At 44.3% G+C, this 25,125-nt stretch overlaps 1 protein-coding gene across 1 annotated transcript in view; it reads left to right on the plus strand.

Moving 5' to 3' along the window:
• The window catches only part of znf827 (zinc finger protein 827), a 57,777-nt gene that overhangs the window by 27,036 nt on the left and 5,616 nt on the right, over positions 1 to 25,125 (plus strand). The window contains exons 5-13 of the mRNA XM_068322370.1: positions 2,896 to 3,174; positions 9,509 to 9,751; positions 12,262 to 12,316; positions 12,486 to 12,586; positions 17,570 to 17,707; positions 18,840 to 19,011; positions 19,980 to 20,146; positions 22,927 to 23,136; positions 24,128 to 24,305. Of these exons, the coding sequence (XP_068178471.1) occupies positions 2,896 to 3,174; positions 9,509 to 9,751; positions 12,262 to 12,316; positions 12,486 to 12,586; positions 17,570 to 17,707; positions 18,840 to 19,011; positions 19,980 to 20,146; positions 22,927 to 23,136; positions 24,128 to 24,305 (1,543 nt within the window). The remainder of the gene's footprint in view (positions 1 to 2,895; positions 3,175 to 9,508; positions 9,752 to 12,261; positions 12,317 to 12,485; positions 12,587 to 17,569; positions 17,708 to 18,839; positions 19,012 to 19,979; positions 20,147 to 22,926; positions 23,137 to 24,127; positions 24,306 to 25,125) is intronic.

A 25,125-nucleotide genomic window follows, 5' to 3' on the forward strand; every position in this document is an offset into this window, starting at 1 on the left:
TACGATGCACAAGGAGCCGACTTTGGCCCGGGTATGCACATGTTCGCACAAAAGAGAGGAAGCCCAGTCACCCAGAGATGCTCATCTGTGTTGGCTCCTCTAGCTGCTCTCCCAGAGAAGGGATGCTGTTATTGTGATGGTGAAATTCGAACAGACAAAAGGCAACAGCGTAAGCTTGAATGGTTGCAGTCGATACGGCGCTCTGGCTTTTTTTATGTCATTGAACCGTCGGTTTAAAGGAATAAAAAAAATCGTGGCCACTGTATGCAGCTTCTAAATAATTTATTGGGCTGTGTAACATAGATTCTTGATGGAAATAAACCCTATTTATAGCAACAACCTGAAAGGTTACTGGAGTGGCGTGGCTCCTGTGGGCTAGTGGAAAGCCCAGGGTTGTTTTTTGCACACACTGACGGATTTGAGATGCTTAGTTTGCATTGCAACTGTATTTTTCAGTAGCTTTTTTTGCATAGCGCGTCATTATTGCTGCAGAACTCATTTGGCTAGAATTGACCTGAGATGTACTGTAGGTAAATCCGTGTCGGCGTGGGTAAACGGGATGGTGTATTTCCTGTGTGCTTGTGAGGCGGTGACCAGGCGTGCTGTCCCTGTCTGATCCGACATGGCCCAACACGCTTCTAATTAGAGGACGTCCTTCCAGGTGCTGACCAGGTTATACTTAGCCTGCCCACTGACATCTGACGGCGTGACATTTCCAGCTGGTCCCGCCTGCGACCCTGCGCCATTGCCCATGAACTTGAAGGTCACCCCCCTGACTCACCAAACCTGTCCCTTCACCCCCTCCTCATGAACTGCAGCCCCGGTGTGGCATATTGGGGCAGCGTGGCATCACATGGGTAGTCAAAACTTCTGCACCTGTCCCCTTTTCCTGCCACCCTCCATAACCCCTGTCCCCGTGCCCTCTATACCTCCAGCGTAGATCATCATTAATCAGAGGGGCTGGAGCCAGCATAGATTGATGATGGGGGCAGAGGGGGCAGCAGGCCTGTGGTGGTTAGAGATGTTAGGTGAGACGGGAGGGTTAGGAGCAGAGCAGATCTCCGCTGGGACGAGAGGAGACTGGACAGCACTCTGCCCAAGAGTGATAGCCTCTCTCAGAGCCGTGTGTCTGCTCGTGACGGATAGTCGTAGTGATATAAAGGTTGTTTGAAAGCCGCTGACATGTCGAAGGTTCATAGAGGTGTTCATAAGATGTGAGTGTATGTATACATTTCACAAAGAACAACAAAATGTCTCTAATAGAGAAAGTTCTACATGAATTTGTCTTGTATTCTGATCTGTACTGAGAGCAGCCCGTCCATTTAATATCAAAATATCAAAATAAAAACCGATCTCGATGTGATGCAGCGAAGAGGCTGTGAAATTATCAAGTGATCTGAACAAAGGGCAGAATATTATTCCACTATTTTGGAAATTCAAGTTCTTTTCTTAACCCTTCTAGTCTATTGAGCACACATGACCCGATGGATTACGATGAAACTTTGAATGAAGAAGCCATAAGATTTCACAGTTTATTCACATAAACCAAATTATCAGTGACACATGAACTACTTGACAGATTATCCATTGATCTTGTAAGGTTATGTTAATAATTTGAATTTATATGAGGAATTGATTTAATTAATCTACACAAAAGTCTGCACAGGGGTAAGGCCGGGGTCAGGGCTAAATCCATTAAATATTAATGTAGATCAGGATCCAGATGTATTCTTCTTTTATTTCTCTAATATTGCAGTATTTTTAGTGCTTCCATACATATCTTGAAAGGAAATATTTGTAGTGAATGATGAATCATCTTTTTGGCTGGAACCACATTTACTATGGTCCTCATTACTGGACTTAATAAAACAGAGATATAAAGTATCTTTGCACAGGCATATGGATGCATTGGAAGCATATTTCTTCAGCATTTTAGATTTCAAAGATGTTCCAAGTGCCATTCTGAGTTTGGTGCAGACTGTGTGTGGAACATGCCGAGACACAAAGAGAGAGACGCTCAGCACACTGTTCTTTTCTTGGCGGCCATCGGAAGTCGTTCCGTGTCGAATTATTAATTATTCATCTTAGGGGGATTAGATGTGGCCAAGTTTCTCTTCAAGATGACTTTAAAGATGAGGAATCCATGTGTCACTTCAATCACCAACCTAGGCTACAAACTGCAGTGATGGCAGATAAGCCCCCTCGGCCGATCGCTATCGCAGAAGTACAGGAATGATTTCACGTCTCTACGCCTGAAGAGGATTCAAAAAACTTATGAGGCAAGATGGGATGAGGACACCAGACTTGAAGCAGACAAGAGCTGGTAGAGTAAAGTGTTGATAAATGTGTGTGATGGAGAGGGGGGGTGGCAGTGTGAAGGAGAAAATGAATTGGGAATTTATTTATTTTTTGTGGATGCCTTAAAGACCAAGAGTGAAACACAGTCATGAGGTTGCACCATCCATGTTGGCCCACAGCGCACCAACTGTGGTGTCTGTTGCAGTGACAGGACTGTGAAAATCCACTGTTGGCCACTTGGTTGTTCCATTAAATTAGCATTTTTATGTACAGTCCTCCATCCATCCATCCATCCATCCATCCATCCATCCATCCATCCATCCTTTTTTTTGTAGACAAGACGATCGTAATTGTCTAGTCTACAGCCGCTTCCTCCTATTTACGGGTCATGGTTACGGGATACTTTACAGGTGGGGTATGCTCTGGGCATGTTGGAAATGCATCGCTGAGCCACATTAATGACAAACACCTACGAGCAATTAAACCTAAACCCTAATCCCAAAGAGTTTTGTTCACATCCTAAATTTATTCCATTACCTTCCCTACTCCCCACGAGTTCTCTGACTTCCCTTTTTTCTCCTGTCTCTTTGGGTGTAGCGGCTAACCAGAAGGAGACACTAAAGTCTTCATTCCACCTGAAGGAAGAACCCAAAGTGGAAGAAGCGTTGAGCCCGAGACCACCCTCCCGGTCCCAGAGCCTGGTCCAACCAAGCTTTTCTGCGACTTTCTGTCAGGACGGGCCGATGGCGGCGGCAGCAGCCACAGAACGCCAGGGGCCACTGAAGCCAAGGGAAGGAAGCCCCTTGGCTAAGAACAGCTTGCTGAGCCAGGATATCAACATGAAGGTGGCCTCGGAGCTCCTGATGAAACTTTCAGGTAATTCTTCGAAATCTACTAAAACTTGTGGTCTTGAAATTGAATGTAATATATTTCAAGTTTAAAAACACTCAACGCAAACATATGTGAAGATGCTGAATAAACCCTCACCTGAACTCCTGTAGTGTAGTCTTTGTGAACGTGAAACAACAATGTGACTGTGCAGCTCGCCATGTCTCAACCTGCAGATCATCCAGCGTGACGTGATGCAGCCTTTACAGCTTCTGGTTTTGAGCTCCTCAATTTTTTTTTTTCCGTCAAAACTTCAGGCCTTGTTAATGCCTCGCAGGTCGCGCGAACTACGCTTCATTTAGCCTTTTTTCAACATCGGAATGTTTAGCTGGCTACGATTGTGCCACCGTAAAAAATTTTACAACGTGACTGACTTGTTAAAATATGTATCCGAGTCGTTTTAAAACCGCATCACAAATGGCAGTCTGACGGCGGCGCGGCGAAGGCATGGCTCCATCTGCGGCTCTTCGTCTGGGGGCCAGTGTTTGCACGCCTGACAGACATCTCACACACCGATTGCCATTGTTCTCTTTGGGTTGACTGGTGTTCAGAGTGACTCATGCTGGCTGGAATACAGGCATGCTGCTCCGCTCAGGTCACATTGAGTGTGTGATTTTTTTCCTTTTTGTGTGTGTGAGTATTTAGAGAAGATGGAGATGACATGATTACTTCTTTATTGCGCCAAAAAAAACCCCCATCTAATTGAAGAGGCCTTTTGTGTTAAATCATAGAGGAAGTGAGAGAGTGATGTGGGCTTTATGTAATTCCTCCACTGCACTGCCTCCTCCTATGTTCTTTGTTTCATCTTTGTTATCCGTCTCTCTTTCTCTTGTGAATGTTTTTTTTTTTTGCCATTTCCAATCCTGGCGCTGACATTATCCTGACAGTTTATTTGGTCCTCAAGCTGCACAGCCAGCATTTATCCCCTCCCATCACTTACACTTGCTCTCCAAGGTTGACCTAGGTTAGGGAAAGATGCTGCAGCGTTCATCCATCCGCTGGCTCCCTCTGCCCCCTCACACAGTCCTCAGAGTGCAGTGCCGTCCATTGCCATGGCAACAGTGGGGGTGGTAGATGGAGAGGGCTGTCTAGAGTGACATCCTTGACAAGTGTCTGGACCCTCAAATGACCCTGGGAGGAAGAGAAGGAGAAAAAGATAGCAAGGAGGAACGGAGAGAGCCGGGGAAAGGTCACTTCCGTTACAATCGCATGAGATTATGGTCATGAGGTTCAAGGGCGTTTACCCTGCAACCTCTCGGTCCGTCCTGTTAAAGGTCAGCCCGGGAACACAATAACACAGTATGGATGCTTAAATAATGAAATGACACTGGGGAGTGTATGCTAAGCATTTCTTTGTTTTGAAAACAACACAATTTGTCTTTCTCAACAAATGGTCATAAGCTAATTAGATTCCTGCTGCTCATCCTTCCTTAGCCACCACATTGGAAAGTCACGGCAAGTGCAGTTGTCATCATCGCTGCACATTGTGCTGTAACATGAGCCGCATCATCCCTTTAAACTGGGTCACTTCTTATTCTCTGCTACCCCGCTTCTTCCTTATCAAACATTGGTTAGTCGTGTTGGGTCGCCTGGCTAGTGCTACCTCCCCCACATCTGTTTAAAACCAGGCTGCCTGCGTCTGGGGGCTAATTACACCGGGCTAAATAGCCCCTGGTGCCAGCGGCTAACGTGTCCTAGCAGATGGGCGCTGGTGTTGCAGGGCAAGGGGAACATGGCGTCATGGGATGGAAGGGTGGGGGGGAAGGGGCCACAGGGCTCTAGCTGCTACCCTTTAAGGCAGACATTGTGCCTGCCAACATCTGTGCACCCACCTATCGTCAAACCGCCTCCGCTGTAGGTATCACGCCCGCTTAGCTCATCCCTTAGCAGCAGGTTTTTCATTGAGGACACTTTATAAGCAAGAAATTTATAGCCTAGATGTTCTTTTTTATTGATATTCTAGAAAACAACAGCTTGGACCTTCTGTCTGGGCTTTTTTCTTCTGGGTACCAATCAAATCAGGGTTTAACATTAGCCGGTTTCTATCACTGCTTTGGTCCATTACTTGATACACATGGTTATATAAGAAGCTGTATAGTTTGTATCTGTGTGTGCGTGTGCCAAAGCAGTTAAGGGGATTTATTTGGCATGCGGTGCAGAAATGAGTAAAGGTGATGATCAACACTTTATAATCAAAGGATGGCTCAGTCAAACCTGACCGACAAACCAGTGGAGTGGGCCTCAAGTTAGAATTACCTCCACCCGTCTGTGTGTCCATCCATCCATCCATTCATCCATCCATCCTATCTTCCTCCTAAAATGTCTACATTAGGATGCAGCTCACAGAGGGGCAGGGAGACATCACTGCTGTAACGGACCGGTCTGTTGAGTGCAGATGTACAGACGTCTGTGTGGGTTTTTTACAGCACCCTTGTTGGTTGTGTATAATTTTCGCGACCAGTGGATTGTGGTGCGTTCTTTATGTAAGTCTTCAATTACAAATATTTAATCATCACCAAAAACACCTTGGTGTGCACTATTGCATGTTGTCGAGCTACTGCTACAGACACAGTTGGAGGAAAAGACATCTTAACGCTGGTGCAGAAAATAATTGAATTTAAAGTCAAAGAAAATAAATGATGTCAGAAACTTGTTTCCATAATAAAGTTGTGAAATTATGAACAACTGAAAACATAAACGGAATAAAACAGTTGTTTTTTTTTAAAAATCTTGACAGCTTTTCTTTTAGTTAATAAGTGAATATAATATTAATTATTTATATCCATCCTCACATGAAAGGATCCACTGTTTACTAAATATAGCCTGTCGCAGCAGACAGTGTAAGCCGTTCCCCACTCTAAGACACAACAGTGGCATTACTGTACAGTATTTATGTTAAGCTCTCCACTGTTCTCATCAGTGTCCTCGTCATGCCCCCTCAGTGTGACCGCTCACTGACCCCTGGTAGTCCCACCCTCCTTACCTCCACCTCCTCTTTTTTTCTGACTCTCTTCATCACTGGCTGTTATTCTATTTACAGAAATGGAGAATTGATTTCAACCCCCCCCCCCTGCTAATTGTGCTCTTTTCTTGGATGGGTAGTTTTATAAGCGGAAGTAATTCACAGAATCACTTGTCATCATCGTCTGTCTCCCAACTGTCCTCTGACTAAACCGATCAGCTCTGGAACATACCGACTCGTTTTTGTGTGGGACCGCTTTATATCAGATTCGAATGTGGGGTTTTTTTGTTTGTTTGTTTATTTGTTTTTTTCTTTTTTGATGAGTTGATGATCAACTGAGCCACTCAGGTGTAATATGTAGCCCTAGTTTGCTAGCAATGGAAGGTCGAACCTTGGAGAGCAAGCTGGTTGAGGATCAATTGTAGGAGCAGCTGTCTGTGAAGTCTGCAGGCAAGGCTGCTGTGGCTCCCACATGACATGCAGTCTCCACACTGCAGCCTTTGAAGCGCCTGAACTCTTCACCCCTGTCTGAGCAGGTCGGCTAGAGAGCAGGAGAAAAGAGAGATTGAGAGCAAGAGCGATGGGGGTAGGGATAGAGAGATGTGGAATAACAGAGCAGGGAGAAGGGTAAGGCTAGGATCGCTGGGGTGGGGATGGGAGGTTGTCATTTAGGCTCCAGCCATTCCACATCCTCCTCTTCCTCCACACCCCCCCCCCCCCCGCGCCCCATCCCCTCTTTCTCTCATTTCAGTTTCCTCTTTCCTCTCATACCCTCAGGTGTTCTTTTCCTGGCACTGTTTGACAATTTCTTCCTTCTGTTTACCCTTCCTCATACTGTCCGCCTCTGTGTGTCCTGCTGCCAATACATCACACCGCTGCAATAAATAGCTTTGCATGCATTAAATCACTATTAGGAGGTGGCTATTTTTGTCATAGTGTAGTTCCAAATCTATCCAGGGTTTGTTCCCTCTTTGTATTGTGTATTCTAAGCAAAACAGGTCATTGTAGACCCCTTGAGGTCAAAGTTCATTACATTTTCAAGCACACCAGCACCTAAATCTATGGAGCAGTGACACAAGAAAGGTTGACACTCCAAGACACATGGGGCACAAGTTCACTCAGCTGCAGTCGAACACCAACCGTAAACCTAGCCTTAAACATTTTATGTTTTATATATAGGACTGTTTTTTATGCTTTTAATATTTGATGGTTGGTAATAAATGACTACGGTAATGGCTTGGTGATGTCACTGCAACAAGCATGCTGATAATACATTTAAAAGGCTTCAGTTGGAACCTCGACGGGACAGAAGAGACTCTCCAGAGGAAATGGCATCCAACTTTATTTTGCGTCTGAACTAAATATTTGTAGACTGCTCTGACGGAGGGTGGTAACAAACAGATTCACTCTGTGAACTTGGACTGTGAGTTTATCTTTTGGGATAAAAATCATCAATTAGCATTAGATCCTCACCAACATCCACCTCCTGCTCTCCACTGTCACGATGACTTAAAAAGGTCCAATCAGATCCTTTCCTGTCTGCGTCTGACGGATCTGTATTTGCCTCCAGCCTCACTCAGCCTGTCGATAGGTTGGTGATCCAGTGATGGAAGCGTGCATGTCCCTTGGTTGACCCTCACAGAGCAGTGCCCCCTTGCCCTCAGCCCCCCTCGCCGTCTTTCTCCGCCTCTGCTCTGCCCCGCCATCACCTTCTCTGAGGTTGCTCTTGGCCAACTCCGGCCACCTGATTAAGGGATTAGTGGGAGCTGATAGTTGTCGGTGTCCCCCCGCCCCCACCACCGCCACCGCCTGCTGATTGCGACCACTAAACCAGTCACCTGGACCTCAGGGAGGAGGCCAGGGTGAGTTAACACTTTATTTTATCCACATAAACTCAGCAGGATGAGCGGCACACAAACCAGATCCGGTCCTGGTGTCTCGCACGGGGCCTAGTCGATTAAAGGAAGAGGACGCTAGGGGAGGGGCGGCAGGGTTAACACGAGGTTACTGTCTACTATGTACCCCTTTCCCTGCTGTTTCTACGGCTCTTCTAACCTCCCCCCTCCTCCCCTCCCAACGCTCCTGATGTCCTGCCAAATTCATATATCCTACAATCGTACTGAGTTGTCAGGTCAGCGGCGCAGCGGCGGCCCCGCTGCGCTGCCTTGTCTCTCGCTTGCTGCCTCACGGAGACCCTTCCTCCAGCCATCGCTGCAGTTCAGATATGAGACACCTTGAATTTATAGATACGAAAGGAGTCTCAAGTGCATTTTTTTTCTCCCTCCGTTCTGGTGCATGTTCTAAGATTTTTCCGCACATTACAGCAGCAAAGTGTGTACTGACCATCGCCTCTGTTCTGTCCAGTAAATTTAGCTATGGAGACCATTAGAGAATCTCTGTCTGACAAAAGAATAGCTTTGTGTTAAGGAAATATAGTCCACCTCAGTGTCCTTTCAATAGTTTCCAATATTTTTTATGGCTGCCTATGTTCTTTTGTTTAATATCAACAGATAGAGGAGAGTTGGTGTTTGAATTTTGCAGATTGGCTCGGAACATTCCTAACAGATGCAATTTGAAATATTTTTAGCCTCCTTTCTTCACCTCGTCTTTTTGAACTTGTATGAAAAGTGATTCAACAGCTGTTTTTACCCATCCGAGGCCATTGTGTGAGCACTGAAAAACCTTCAACCAGGGACATTTACTGCATATCCAACAGTTATTATACACACACTTTCATTGTTTCTTAGTCAGCAGCCAAAGTGTTTCAGTTCCTTTCCTGTTTTCTACATGAGCTGCTGGAGCCCGGCCCCCGAGCAAGAGCCTGACCTCCGGATGGCCCCGTGCCCTAATAATTACATAGCAAGATGCCGGCCGGCTCGACTCCAGTTCAGTGGCACTGCTTGTATTTTGACTGATATTTGGATTTCTCTATTCCGTCTTCCATTTCGCTCATGTTCTCATAGCTGGATGCTTGATTTACTTTGACGTCCATGTTTAATTTTGTTTAAGTTTAGTTTGTATTAATTAACAAATACTCTGAGTATCCAAAACTATTTTTTTCCCTCAAAATGTCAAAAGCCTTTAGGAAGGAAACCATCGATTGTCTGTTTACCTAACGGGATGATGCTCTTTCTGTCGTCCTTTGACTTGTTCCTCATCCGCAGTGATGCTAGAGGGTGTTGTATGGTTTATTGATTGTATAAGAATGCATAAGATTCATGGAATCCTAAGCATTTATTCACATTAAATAATCAGAGACGATTAAAGGGAACATACCCTCAAATCTTTGCTACTGTAGAACAGTTAAATCTCTTAAATCCCCGTCAGTAACCGTGTTCTTGTTTTGCTCACCTGCTGCAGAGAACAACAAAGACGCCCAGCACCAGAAGGTGAAAGTGAAGGCTGAGCCCATGGAAGTGGACCCACCCTCCGCAGAACTCACCCCATCTGCCTCTCACCTGCTGGCCTTCGGCACTTTAGGGGCGAGCGAGAAGAGCGAGCCGATGAGTAACCTCCCGGAGACGCTGGCCCGCCCACAGAAAGACCTCTTCTCGCAAGACATATCGGTCAAAATGGCCTCGGAGCTGCTGTTCAAGTTGTCAGGTACGTCAGGCGCACGCCGCTCTCCACGCGGTAGATCCACAACATGCACACACAAATACACACACACAAATACACACACACAAATACACACACACACACACACACACACACGGGAGCACATCTCATTTGTGAGGTTTGAAAGGGTTTTGTGTAAAAGTTTCCATTCTCTACCAGCTCGGCGGTGAAGTCAAGGACGTACGACGTACCCTGACTTCCTGCTTCTTACCTGTGTGGCCGCGAGAGTGACGCTGAAACAACAGACAGCTGTGTGTTATGTTAGATTAGGACAGAGCCGTGAGGCAGAGAACAGTAGGCGTGAGGTAGAATGTGTCATCCTGGGCCGAGACGCCCCCCCTCCCCACTCTATCCATCCTGGGACATCTTCATTTAAATGCCGTAGAGAAAAAAACAACAAGCATCTGTAAAAATCTTTTCTCTTCTTGCTCTTGCACATATTTACAAATTCACACGCTATGACTGTCTTGCCTTCCCCACACACATTCTTGCATGCACACCTTTACACACACACACACACACACACACACACACACACACACACACACACACACACACACACACACACTGTCTCTCTCTCTCACATACAAGGCCCCATGGGGAGCGGTGTCTCCACAAATGCCCCCATCTTCCCTCCTACCTCTCCTCTTTTTTTTTCTTCTTCTCTCTGTGTCTCTCTCTCTTCCCCCTTGACTCATTTTCAGACACGTCGGATCAAGCACACTTGGCTGCTCACTCACACACACACACACACACACACACACACACACACACACACACTCTCTCTCTCTCTTCCTCTCTCTCTTCCCTGCACTTCCCCTCCCTGCCTTTACATTTCTCTCGTGCGGCATCTCCATGGTAACGTGAAAAGAGACCTCTGTCCTTGGCAAGCGGTGTGACAGAGTGGGGTGCTAAGGGTATGGGGGGGGTGTGGCGGGTGGAGTTTGGGGGGGGGATAAGGAGGGTAGAGAGGGCAGTGGTGGTACACAGTATGCCCACCCACGGAGGCCGTGGCATCGTCAGCCTGGCAACAGCAACAGCCCCCCCCCCCCTCCCTTAGAGGTGGGTTTGAATGCGATGGGGACTGGAATACAGCGGGCCGCTGTCACACAATGAGCAATCAATATGAATTACCCAGAGCAGTAAGACCTCAGAGACACATCAGTAGCAAGGTCGCTGTGAACACTAAGATGGTTGCAGCTTTGAAATTCACTCCAGTACATGGCTTTGAAACTCCGTGTACTGTATGACTTCATTCTAAGGTGTTTTGTATAAATGTGTTTTTATAGCCGAATGCTGAAAACCTCAGTGGAACCAAGTGCTAATAGCTGATTTAATAACTGTCACTTCAGTTACCACTTGAAAAGCTCTTTTGTATTTAAGCCACTGTGTGATTAATTAGAATTGACGGCTGCGTCATACCGAACAAGCATCGAAACTATCCTGGACTTAAAATGACTGACTCCCAAACAGCTCTTTATGTCTTCGGCGTTCAGAGGTGAACTCGGACGCCCCACCTGCACACGTGTGTCAACACAGGTTCTTGAACGATTGTAGACAATCATGATCATAAAGCAGCTATGCTCTTTTGCTGCCAGCATGAATCAAGTTAAGACTGTAAGTTTGGACAAGCTTCAACAGGTATCAGTGGAGTTATTGGTTATTCATTTATCTATTTTAAAATTCTTCTTTATTCCCATACCTTATGCAATGCAAGTACTGTTAATAAAAGTTGGGAAAGGTAGACAAATAGAGCAATATTTTTATTCCTTTTGAAATATTACCATGAAATCTTTGACCATTCTTGCCCTTATAAATGAATAGCCCCCAGCAGACTTTCCCATTCGTACATAAGGGTGTAGCTGTACACAAACACATATGTGCCATCTGCATAGCCTAATGCAAATCTCACTAGCCACATACATTATTTTATAAATCTTTTCGTATCGGTGCTGTCGGCTTTACTTTAGGTCCACAGGTCGGCAGGCCCACTATCAAGACTCCCACTTCTCCAGATGGCCGCTGCCCCCCTGCCGGAATATCAAACCTTTACTTTACTAGCAAGAGATAAATTTCAATTCACGCGTAATGTTTGTTTTTCTGTGTGATGGTTAGTTTGCAGGGAAGTTTTAGAGCATTTCTGTGAATATTTATTAAATGTCGAAGGAATTTAAAGCCACTTCTTCCACCGTCTCTCTGTTCTCAACACCAGATTGAAAATAGGTGCATGAAATGACTTTAGTTCTAAAATGGAGCTACGCTCACTAACTTTCTGCAGAGCTGCCAGAGATGGTCTGCCTCTTCTGAAATTTGTTTCATCATTCTGGTTAAGTTTTGTCATGTGACTGAACTATTGGAATTCATTCACTATCGCTAGTGAGCATTTATCATTGGGAAGAAGATTGCAAATCTGAAAGTGAATAGATTGTACAATGATTTTAATTTAAAAATGGAACAATATGAAATATTTAAATTTTATCACCTTGCCTTTTCAGAAAAAGTCAGCAAATCCAACAACCACATGGACAGCAACATGGTGGGAATAAACAGGTGAGTGACATTTTCTGCTCAGTTTTACATATATTTACATATACTTTTACAGTATTCATGTGTTGATGTCCAAGTCACGACAGACCATAAACCGTGGTGCATGCATAGTTTGAAGATGTCTTAAACCCAGCAGCTGTGTAACTGTTTCGTGTTACGTATCGCGTTTCAGTCCATTCCTGGACGAGTGCTTCAGACAATCACCCTTTAACTCGCAGTCCAAGAGCTCTTCCCCTGCAGAGGCCAGCTCTTCCACCAGGGCAGCGTTTCACGGTAAGATGCACATGGAAAACACACGATCAAAGAAACACAAATGCAGTTGTACAGTAGTCAACTTATTGCTAGCTCTGTGTTGTAGCTGCAAGATGGATGGTCGTATGGCGTCAGTTTGTTGCCTAGCAAATTTTTGGTCACATCTAAATGAATGTCTGTAATCGTGCAGATTAATTTGTAATAAAAATCATAATTAGCTGCAGTGTCTTACCGGTTGTCCATATTTGCTGTTTTAGTATTTATCACAAAGATCACCACCACAGAAATAACAGACAAATGCCGAGGCTGGCCAGAACAACAGTGATTGTTTGTTGTTGGTGCTGCTGCATCATTCATAGTTCAGTATGTTCAAGGACTTGTTCAAGGCTTCCAGTTCTTCTTACTGTAGCTTTTATCAATTCTGTAATTCATTATGCAGGGATGCTCATCATACATACGGTACACTCGCTGTACATATATGGATGCACACTCCAGCCTCTCGCCTAGACTTTATAGAGCCACTCAACATTTTGCTGCAGACGAGGAAACCCTTTTAACTCTGGATATACAGCCACAAGGACACATCCGACTTAAGCACCTCCGTCATTCCACGATCTCTCCTCCTTCTCTTCATGTTTAGAGCCCCATCCGGCCCCATTTCTGCACTCTCACACAATTCCCCCACCTGAAGTACGAGCCGCAACCCAGGGCACCTCCCTCCCCCTCCTTCCCCATCTCCCTCGCCTCACCTCTTCTCTGGCATCCCTGAACTTCCCTCCATGTTCCTTTGGCAGTGAGAGATCTAGAGGTTAATTAGCTTGTGCCAGCTTCGCCTGTCCCTCTGCCATTTAATGAAAATCTGATTGGCTTCTGGGTGTCAAGAGTGTCCTGAAAGTTAATTCGCCCACCCCACCTCTGCTTTCCCCTGTGTGTTTAAGCTTTGGATCCAGCCTTTGCTGCTCGCTCTTTCATTGTTGTGCAGTTTCACTCTTTTTTCTTTTTTTCTTTTTTTTGCTGCTGCATATGTGTCTATTTACAACCTGCTCTTAATTTCCTTTTTTTCTTATTCTCCTCTCAGAGGTTTGTGGAAAGCTTTTTCTTTTCTCGTATTCAGTGGCCTTGATAAAAGTAAACCCAGAACTTAGAAACAGTAACTATTGACTGACAATTGGCCTTTTCTGCAGGTATTTCAAAGATATATTTTCCTCCGGGATTAATAAAGTATCTATCTATCTATCTATCTATCTATCTATCTATCTATCTATCTATCTATCTATCTATCTATCTATCTATCTATCTATCTATCTATCTATCTATCTATCTATCTATCTATCTATCTATCTATCTATCTATCTATCTATCTATCTATCTATATTAAACAATATAACCATGTTTATCTAAAGTAAAAAAAAAAAAAACTAGATTGCTTATTCCTTGTAGATAAAACTATTTTTTTTCTTACAAAAACCATAAATGTAGAACAATCCTTCAACCAAGAAAGACCCAACAGCTGAGAAGGGGTTTCTGTGATATCAGAGGTGAGTTTACAACCTCAGGAGTTTGACCTTTCCCGTCATTCTGGGGTTTAGTACAATCCTTCATTTCTTGTTTTCATTTCCCTCTCTTCCCTCTATAATCGTGCTAATTAAACCATTAACCACTTCGGGGGAAATGCCACCCCCCTAACTGGCTTAATCATCAATGCGTCTGCTGGGCCATGGCCTGGAGCTGCTGCACTGACCAGATGATTCCCTTGTTCAACTTCTGAGTCAGGACAAGTTAATTCTTTTATGAGCTAAGCTTTAGCTGGAAGTCCAAGACGAAGAGCTAAGATTCTGAGAAACGGTGAAAGAAATGTGGATAGCTGACTGAAGAAGTAGATTTCAGCTAATGCAGGAGGTCAGGAAGTCCTGACCTCCTGCAGGTTGGTTGGAGTCTGCTGCTCACACCTCTACCACCTGTGTGACTTACGTCAGTGTGAGGAACACAAACACACACACACCACTTGTTTAATTAGTCTTTATTTAAAATGTTGGTTTACAAAGTTCATCCCCGCCTCACTACATCTACAGCAGATGAAAGGATAAAAGGCATTATAGAAAAGATGCATCTTCTCCTGGAGATGCTTTATCTAGGCTTTTAGTATTTTTCCTCTCCAAAACGAACTTTAATAGTAATAATTTTAGAAAGTATATTAAATTTCTACCAATTGACTGATGGTCTCATCCCGGTTTGGTTTGATAGCAGTGTGAAAGCAATTTTTTGGATTGGATTACTTGATGGCTATCATCAGCAATAAATAGAACAAGAAAAATAAATGGAATGAGCTGTGCTGACACACTGGGAGAGGAAGAAACAGGCATTTAATAATGACATGGTCCCAAAAAGAAATCAAAAGTCAACTGAAAATGCTGAAACTTAATTTCTTTTCTGTGAGGATGAGTGAGAAAGGATTCGAGAGGTACAGTTCTCTTTTTGTGGGTAATGTAGGGTATACACAGCAACAACACATTGCTGCCCAAAATGATGCATGACTCAAAAAGAAATACCATACTGCATAAATTAATTTATTAAGATGGGAAAGAGGATTAAATATCAGAGGCTGGTGAAGAAAATAGAGACAGAGGTTTGTGAGTCAGGCCAAAAATGGTAAAATGTTCTTTCACACCACCTTCAATGGTTTCTGTATCTGTTAGCATCATGCTTATCCCTAGAATTTGTCATTGCAGCCTCAGGACCAAGAACATGTTGATCAGCAATTTTAATAGTTAACCTTGCCTTAAATAAACTTCACTATGTACATTTTGTGATTTTACAATGATTTTTTTTCTATTTATATTAGCTTATGGTGATTTTAATCAGGGTGAAATTTAGTCAAGAAACTCAATAAGTTAAGGAATGGTTTTTGCTAAATTCGAACTAATACAAAGTTTTAGTCAAGGTCAGACTCTGTGTCGTATTTTCTAACAAAGTAGACTAGCGGAGTTAAAATCATGCCGTACATATCAGCACTTTTCCAAAAGCACCACATAATACTTTGTGAATTATTTGTGTGCCCTATCTACACTGTGAATTTAAATAGAAAGCAGGTGCTGAAGTTGTTCAGATTCTATCAAAAATAAATTTTTGTTATGCCCCCACCAAAGAGATTACCCCTCCAACTCATTGCTATGTAATGTGGAATGGTCTACCTACCTACTATCACCTTTATCGTGCAAGTGACTATTTTTGATTGTGTTTATTTTCATTTGATTTTATACATGAGATTCAAACATTTTAAAAAACGTTACAACAGAAACAAAGTTTTGTTTTGTCCTCCAATCGCACTCTTAAGGTTGAATTTTTGAATTTAAAAGTATTTCAGTGAGTGTTATGAGGGTTATGGTGCGCATCTCATAATTAGATTCATCAGTTTGCTTATTTTGTCTTTCTCTTAGCCCCACTTGATCTTGATAGTGGATGGAATTTTTCCAGTAGTGGTGGAGTTTCCAGTCGTGTGGTTATTTCTCTGTTTAAGGGTTGATGGGAAGGGGTGAGACGCAGTAAAGAGAGCTGCCTGTGAGATGCGGACGCTGCAGGCTTTAGACAAGAAGACTGGTGCTTGCTAACACCAAGAATGGATTTGCGCTGCATCCCACCCACAGGCTAGACAAGGAGCATCTGTCAAATGATAGCAGGGCAATTTCAGTCTTGTGTTAGCAAATTTGGCCACAGCATATCGGTTGTTCTGTTGTTTCACTTTATTGTGGGAGAGACTGTCTGGTTACACGGGTCAGAAAGTGTAAGTGAAACTATGAGGACGAGTAGCAGAGGATTTAGATCCTGTTTAGTATGGAGAACCACAGCGGCTGCACAGGAATGATCAGGACTGATGAGAGGTCAGAGGGCATTTAGGCACCATCAAGGAAGGAGAACGCTATTTGCATTGTGTCTGCCAATGAAGTCGTGTTTTCCATTCAGAATAACACTTGGCACATCAGCTTTGTGGAACGACTTCTTGCCCGATTTTCATGTATTCTGGTGGGAGGTGAAGCTCTTCTAATGCACAAATACATACACCCTGCAGGAAGTTGCCAACATTGTTGTGTGAAATCAGATGAAGCACATGTCAGACATGCATGCGGTGCTAGAGGCAAAGACCACAGTGTAACCTGGTTTAAACTCCCCGTGCGCTGTTATTGGTGATTGTGGTGCCCAATATCAGACATAGATGCACAGAAATGTCTCTATCATAGCAAAATAATATGAAAAAAAATACAAACACGCACAGGGCCTGTCGAGATAGCCCCACACAGTGAGCCAAAAGTGATGATTGAGAGGTGATGCTGACTCTTCAGCTGTGCAATGATTTTCTTAGTTGAGAAACGATGGGAAACAGCTAGCCTTGCGCTCCCCGTGGTTCAAAACTACACCTGTGCGCACTTTTTTAAGGACTCCCCACCTAACGCCGTTTCTCAACTAAATGCAGCCACGTCTCCACACCTCAGCTGACCTACTGTTTTTCTTTATTTGTAGCATTTGTGCTAAGCATAGCTATCAGCCTGCTGACTACAGCGTCGTACTGAGCGAACAGAGAAGTCAATCAATTCACAAAGCAGGAAAGCATAATTCATAGGATTTCTTTTTTGAATACATGAATGGAAGAAAAACCATCTCCCATATTTTATCAATGTGATAGTTAATACGCTTCTTAGAAACTGTTCTCTAATTGCAGGTTCACTGCATTTACTCTTTTTTCCTGCCAACTTTGTTCTAGGGAAGCAAAAAGCCTCAGATATACCAGAGAAAATCCAAAACACCACAATCAGCACGAAATCACTTGCCGCAGCAGCGTTTGATATGCTGTGATGGTTACAGCTTCAACATTACCACATATTGAACTTTTATTACACTGATTTATTGCAGAACAGCTCGACGCTCTTTTAACCCATCTACAGATGCTTTTGTGGCCAATTGTGTCTATGCTGAATGTTTGACGATGGCTTTTTCGGTTAATTTTCACAGAGTCGGAAAAATATGACGGCGAACCGGGAAACGGGATGGCCAAGTGGAGGATCACCGAACAGCTCTTCCCCTGTCCCGTCTGTGGCAAGGTGTTTGGTAGACAGCAGACCCTCTCCAGACATCTGTCTCTACACACAGGTGAATAAATAACATAGACAGCCATATCGTCAGCGTATGCGCACACTGCCTTTACACTTTGTATGCGTTTGGTAATGTATATCTGTTGTGTTTGTGTATGCGCCAAATAGTAAATAAGGCTCACTAGACTAGATTACCCTTCATTTAAAGGGATTCCTACCATGATTAGTGTCACTGAGGAAAACTGCCCATCTAATTATCAGCTCGAATATCTAAATGGTCTATCGGTTATCCCGATGCAGCCGCATTCGGATTCTGCTTTCCCTTTCTGCGTCAAACTCCTGGACTAAGAAGACGTCGTCAGGAAGGAATCCGAGTCTTGATTTTCATGTTTGCAAACTCAACCATATTGGTCCATTCTGCCCCTCCCTCTCCTCTGCGATTTCTCATGGGTCATTATTAGAAAAATATCCTGTTTAAATATTAATATTTCAAGCAAATTAAAACCTGGATTTGAAATGAATACGATCTTCTTGAGATGGCAGACTTAATCACTCGATGCACAAATGGAGACTCGTGTACCAAATGCCCCCACACAATTGGACATGCTCTCACATTTTGTGTGCACACACTGCACGACACACACACACCATCTGAGAGTGTTGGCTGTGAACAGCTTGGCCACACCACAGAGAGCAGAAGCAGGGGCATATGTCAGTGTGATGGTCTTTTTGGTTTCCCCGGCGACATAAAGGTTGCCTGGCTTCATGTCCTTAGGGCAAATGATGTGTGTGAGTGTGTGTTTGTTTGTGAGCGAGCTAAGGGGGAAAGATGTGTTTTCATGTTGATCTGATGGATTAAAACAAAAGTGTTTTTATATCTTACCCTGTTAACTATTAAGCTAAACTTTTGTCTGTTCACAATTTGTGTTTTCATCCAGAGGAATATTTAAGCACGTCCCCAAAGGGAAGATTTTGTCAGACATCTCTGGGTGTCTTGCTTTTCTTTTCCTTTGTGTTTCATCATGGGTCAGGCAAAGGTTAGGCGGGAGTAGGCAAAAAAGTAATTAGGTGTAAGCCTGCTGTAAAATAAAGGTTCTGAGATTGACTGACATTTAATTGAAATACCATCCGAGATAATATTTGCAGTAACAAGAGGTCTCGTGTTTGTGTGTGTGTGTGTTTCGTTGCAGACGAAAGGAAGTACAAGTGTCACCTGTGTCCTTACGCAGCCAAGTGCAGGGCTAACCTCAATCAGCACCTGACCATCCACTCTGTCAAGCTGGTGAACACAGACGCTGAGCAGATAGTCAGTGCTGTTATAGCCGACTCTGCTGAGCGCAAGAACTGCCCTTACTACTACAGGTAGTGATAACAGACCAAAACACCACCCGTAACTCACTGATCGATGTCTCAGACCGACACCGGACGATGTCATCTCTGTATGTTTTTCATTGATCTGTTGTCTGCTGCTCCCCGGTTAGATGCCCATATATTTGTTTTCTCCACAATGACTCAATTTTTTGAAAAAAAAAAAGAAGAAGAAAAAATTTGTTCCGATTTCGTTGTTTGAAAGTAGTTCATCTGGCTAATGTGAGAAAATGAATACAAGCTCTTGGTTTTCTCAGCAGTGTGACATTTTAATGTTAAAGCCAAAGTAGTGACTAGCTTAGCTTACCTGGACTTGACAGCTAACCTTTATTTTTCAAAAGGTAAAATTCATAAAGCGCTCAAAAGTTTTGTCCATATGAGGAGGATTACTTCTCTAATAATGAATGAAATGAAATTTATATTACCAGGCGCTAATTAAATTCTAATACTATGAAGTCAAATTGCAAGCTGTTCAACCTTCGGACGCTCCAGTACAGTATGTGGCGCTGTCACCTGAGAAACACTGAGAAACACAAGCTACTATCAAACACTGATTCAGTGCGGTTTTAAGTATAAGAATATTAATGTGTGCCTTTAAAGCTGTTATCATATATGTATTAAGAAGTGTTAATGCTAAGCTAACCGTCTCCTGGCTGTAATTGCAATTTTACCCTCCAGAAAAGCAGCAACGATTCAATCACCTCGAATAACTCTCAGCAGCCAAAAAAAAAAAAAAAAAAAAAGGAATCCAAAAATTACTAATTCCACATCGACCGTTGGTGAAAAAATGCTCTGCTTTGTGCACGTCTGCAGTTATAAAATGTATTTTCATTCATCGGAGAATCAAAAGAAACATGTCCTCACTTATTCATTTATGCAGACATAATATAACACTAAAGCTGACAGTCTCCCCCTGTTATCTCTGCCATCTTCCTTCCTCTTCCTCTCTGTTCTCTGTCCAGCTGCCATGTGTGCGATTTCCAGACAGAGCTGAACGCCCAGTTTGTCAGCCACATGTCGCTCCATGTGGACAAGGAGCAGTGGATGTTCTCCCTCTGCTGCAGCGTCTGCGACTACGCCTGCATGGAGGAGAACGACATGAAGAACCACATTAGTACCGGACACGCAGGTACAGAACCCCCGATCCGACGGGGGGGATAAACTGTTTTTCAGTTAATGAAGCTGAAATTCATTAACGTTACATAACAGGAAGGAAGCTTGTGAACTTTTTTTTTTTTTTTTTTTTGCTTAAACGATGGTTTTCCCTTTTTCTCGACTCGCTAATGAATTGTTGGGACGCATTTTCTTGGTTGAGCCGTTCGCGCTGCTGGTGAAAGAACACGACTGGACCCCAGGAAGAAAGATGATGTATGGAGTTCATTTTCAAAATGATTCTCATATGTTAGAGTGGGTGGCAGCTTACACACTGTGGCTCTCCTTCACAGCTCAGAATAGAATAGCAGTGCAGAACTTGGACAGTGACACGTTTTCTATTGTTTTGCCTCAGCACTCAACGCGTAGGATTTAAATTTGAAAACCGTTGACGACCTGACATTCAGCTACAAGGGGTTCTTTGAGACTTGCATATTTTTTTAATGCTAATAATAATCCCTCCAATTTCTGACAAGGAGGTGACAAATCACACATTTTGCATTAGTACCTGTGTGTCTCGGGAAAAAAAAGCTCAAAATCAGTGTTTCTCCCTTGCAGTCATGTGAAGACCAGTATTATTGTCTACATAGTACATCAATCTACACTCAGAAGACGTTAGGAATGATTTTTAACAATGTCTAACTTGTATTCATCCAACTCTCTTGTACCACATTGGGAATTAGCCTGGAATGACATTAGCTGACCATTTCGCCACATCTCTTCCTCTCACCATTAACTCTGTACAATCAGGCTCCGACAAACATATCCTCGACTTAACCCCGTCTCTCCGACTCAACGCCGACTGCACGATGCTCTTGAACGGAGACAGATGGGAAACTATTTACACAAACAAGCTGAAAGGGGAAGAAGAAAACAAGCAAAAACACACGTTTGAGAACCTGTCATTTCCTGGGTGTTTTACAGCTCATTCTGTGCCGACTAAATGATGTCAGCCGTTCAGATCCAGTCGGAGTACAGGACCGACAAAACAAACATGTGAATCGCTGTCTAATCGTTCACAGGATTTTTCTTTCCTCCTGGATCTTTACGATGTGCGAGAGGAAATCATCCAAGACGATTTTAAAGCAACACCATAATGCAACACCTTGTAGCAGATGTCGTCCCATCTCAGCTCAGAGGGCGCTGAGAGAAAAGGCTGCGGCGCTGGGCCTCCTCCAGCCGACCTGCTTCAGACTTTAAAATCTGTTTGAACCTCGGTGGTCAATAGGAGCTGTCTAAAACAGTTTTGTCCAGTTTTATTGCTGATGTTTTGCTCTTCTGTCGTTGTATTATTGTGTGTGTATGTATGTTTGTGTGTGTGTGTGCGCGCGCTCATTGTGCTTGTGTGTGGGTGGGTGAGATTGTCCAGCCTAGACAGCTGAGGGGTCTTTCAGAGGCCACAGTAGCCTTGTTTATCTGAGAAGGTTGGCCCTTATCGTGCCTGAGGGGAAAAAATCAATAGGCCTTGGGTCCTTTGGAGATGAGCTGGGTTTACAATGCCACTGTGGCCATCTTTTAAGTCTCTCAACCCGACTTGGCATTTATCTCAGTCTCGCACAAGATGGACACCACCAGCAAACATACAAGAGTACAGGAAGAGTGGCTTAGTCACCTCACGCTCTCTGTGCTCCACACGCCCAGGCTTTAATTGGTCCGGCCCTGTTTGTTCAAGCGTCTGCACCTCTGAGAATAAGGCGGATTGAGCACCGCTTGAATCCCGGCGTACTGTAAAAAAAAAAGGCTAGTTTCCAGGTCAGCTGTAAGGATATGCACAGAGAGGAGATGGCTAAGCCCAGCAGGAGTCCCAGCTCAAGCTGACTCCTTGTGAAGACAGGACTCCCCGCGGTTTAAACAGTTGGTCGGGTGCTCCTCCTCGACCTTTCCGTTCCTATATCATACGTGTCGCCGGGTAAAGTGCAGACAAAGCCTTTCTGTAAAAGAGAAAATTATATATGTTTGCAGTTAGCGTGTTGTTGTTGTTGTTGTTTGTTTGTTTTTTATTCTTGAGGGTCAGGCGCTCTCCGTTCAGGCAGCAGCAGCATCTTTTTCTTCCCCCTTCGCTTACATTCTGTAGCATTAGCCTTTTCAGATGCTGTAAGAGAAGGCAAGTGTATGTTAAATACTGCAGAGGAGGAGATAAAAGCTTCCTCAAACTGGTTCAGCGCTGCATTCAAAACGCCACGAAGACTCCGCCGCCAATGACCCTGGTATATTTAGATTTGTTTGAAGGCAATTAATAACATCATCTTGAGTTCTGTTCTTTGTGTGCTGTGTGTGAACATATTTGAGACGCTCTCCTGCGTGTGTGTGTGTGTGTGTGTGCGCTTGTATTAAAAAAGATAAATCAGCCATTTCAGGATCCGTGCAGCCTTCCTCCTCCTCGTCTTCCCTCCTGAGTGAATGCCCTTTGTTAAGCCGTGCCCTACGATGCTCCTATCATATTAGCTCCTTTGGCCGTGACCCGCGCTCCCCGCCCCTCCCTCCATCTCACCCCCCCTCCTCTTCTAATTCCCTCTGAAGACAGAGGGAATTGAGAGAGATCAATACAAAGCACACAGCATCTCGATTTGACTGGCAGCAGGTTCTCATCGCGAGCCGAGGACCGGCTGCTCCGAAAGTCGGCGTAAATACGTGTTCATAACGAGGCGATGCTTCGTAAGATGTTTTTACCCTCAAACGGATGAGTTTTCAATTTGTTCAGGACACATTTTCTCCAGCATCAACCATGACAGATCTTGTCCTTTTGTGTCCCGCCAGGTCTCAACTCAAGGAGCCCCCTCAGCGAGACCAAGAGCACCTCGTCGTCTCTCTCGGCCCTCAGCGATTCGCTCAACAGCTCCGAGGGCGGAGACATCACCCACGGTAACGAAGAACTCAGGGGCCTGCTCGCCCCCGCCTCCTCGGCAGGCAACCAGTCCAGCTCGGGGAGCCTCTCGGGATCAGGAGCTGAGGACAAGCCTGACAAAGGCAAGGATCATTGGAATCGCTCCCGACAAATAAAAGCCTCCGAAAACTTCCATTTTATTTTTTACGACAGGATATATAACCCTCCGACTGTCGTGAAATGAAGATTCAAAAGTGGCTGAATTGATCCAATATTGCCCCCCCTCACCCCTACCCCTACTCTGGCTCTGCCCACCTCAAGTCAGTAAGAAGCTTGCATTAAAATAATAGAACTGACAAAATCACAGAAATTAACCTAATTGTGCTAACAGATGTAAGTGTGTTCATGTCCGTCCCTCGTTGTAACAAGCTGCTCGAGAAAATCAGTTTTCAGCGCCTTTTTAAAACCATCAAAGTATAATTGCCGTCATCTTTTGGAGCTTTACAAGATTAAAAACTCTTTTGTCAGAAAGCTGCTCACACTGGGTGACAGACTGCGTACTGGTGTCGATTAGACAAGGGATCATTCATGAGTACTTTTGTCGTTTTCGAAATAGGCATTCATTCTGAAAAAGAAAGAGTTCTGAAGTCAAAAATTCATTCATTTAATGACGTACACGCTGTAAGCGACCTGATCGCACCTGTTTGCAGTCGTTTTTCTTCGTCCTGATCAGGAAGAGCGCTGCTCACACCAGTAAAAACAGATACATGAAGTCAGAGGAGTAAAAAAATGATGATGATGATGTTGTCAGTATTTTAGCAGGGGTAATGTTCCATCAGGTGTTTTTAGAGGAAGTGGTGGATCCATTCTCATTGGAGCTCCACTTCGAAGTCAGGATGTCTCCTGCTGCATCAATTTTAACAAAATGTGTTTGTTTTGTTGGGGTTTTCCACATTTATGGAATCTAAATATCACTGGCAGTCTATCTGAAAGTCTCTCTTTTTTTACACTGCAAAAACATGACTGTCCTTAGGTCAACCTCACTCCTGCCCTGGTTTTTTTCCCGCCGCTCAGAGATTTCATTTGTGCCGATCCCCATTTTTAACCCGCCTCTCCTCTTGCCCTCCTCCTCAGGCTTTGAGTGCGTCTTCTGCAATTTCGTGTGCAAGACGCGCAGCATGTACGAGCGCCACCTCCAGATCCACCTCATCACGCGAATGTTCGAGTGTGACGTCTGCCACAAGTTCCTCAAGACGCCAGAGCAGCTGCTGGAGCACAAGAAGTGCCACACCGTCCCCTCCGGAGGGCTCAAGTAAGGAAAGCAAGTACAGACAGAGGTTCCTCTCTGCCCGTCCCCCCCTCCCTCCTTCACCCATTTTATTCCACTGCACATAAAAGCACATGCATTTGTACATATCCATAGACCTACGAGCGTGCCGGTGACGACCTGATTAAATTTGGCTTCAGAATCAACTCCCCGGTATTTATCGGTAGGTTTTCCACGCTTACGACACGTGTAAACTTTCATCGCGTGACAGAAAAACACATTCCTGATCTGAAGATCGCTCTGACCTCGCGGCTTTAATTGGTTAGCGCAATCTGCCGTCAGCATACCACACGATCCGTGTGTGCAGTTTGCCCCGACAGCCTCCCCCCAGCTGATGGGAGTTAGGCTTCTGGGTGTTGAGCGCCTGCCAAGAGTGAAAGGAGATGTAAATGGGCTTCGCCTAGGGGTCTGTTTGTCCACTGCCTACCGCTGACACACACACACACAAAAAATCTGATGAAACCTGCACGCCAGAATTCAAAACCCCCACTGCCACCAGCACACACACCCCCCCCTCGACGACATAGACACTCGGCATACTTTGTGTTTCCTTCAAAGTTTGTTGGCACGCTCCTGGGAGATAATCATTTTTACAGGAGAGTGCACAAAGCTCCAGAAATGTCAGGTCATTGACTTTTTTGACCCCATAAGTCGATGGAAATGCATATATGAAAACGCTTTCTTCTAAATAAACACCCAGAATGCATTTTTGTGAAATCACCTAATTGAAGCCAGCGTCCTGTGATTTGGATTAAGCGTTTCTATACACAGAGATCTGCTCTAGCTCTCTTAATTCAGCCTATCT

Source organism: Antennarius striatus, chromosome 8 (assembly GCF_040054535.1).
Source record: "Antennarius striatus isolate MH-2024 chromosome 8, ASM4005453v1, whole genome shotgun sequence".
NCBI lineage: Eukaryota > Metazoa > Chordata > Actinopteri > Lophiiformes > Antennariidae > Antennarius > Antennarius striatus.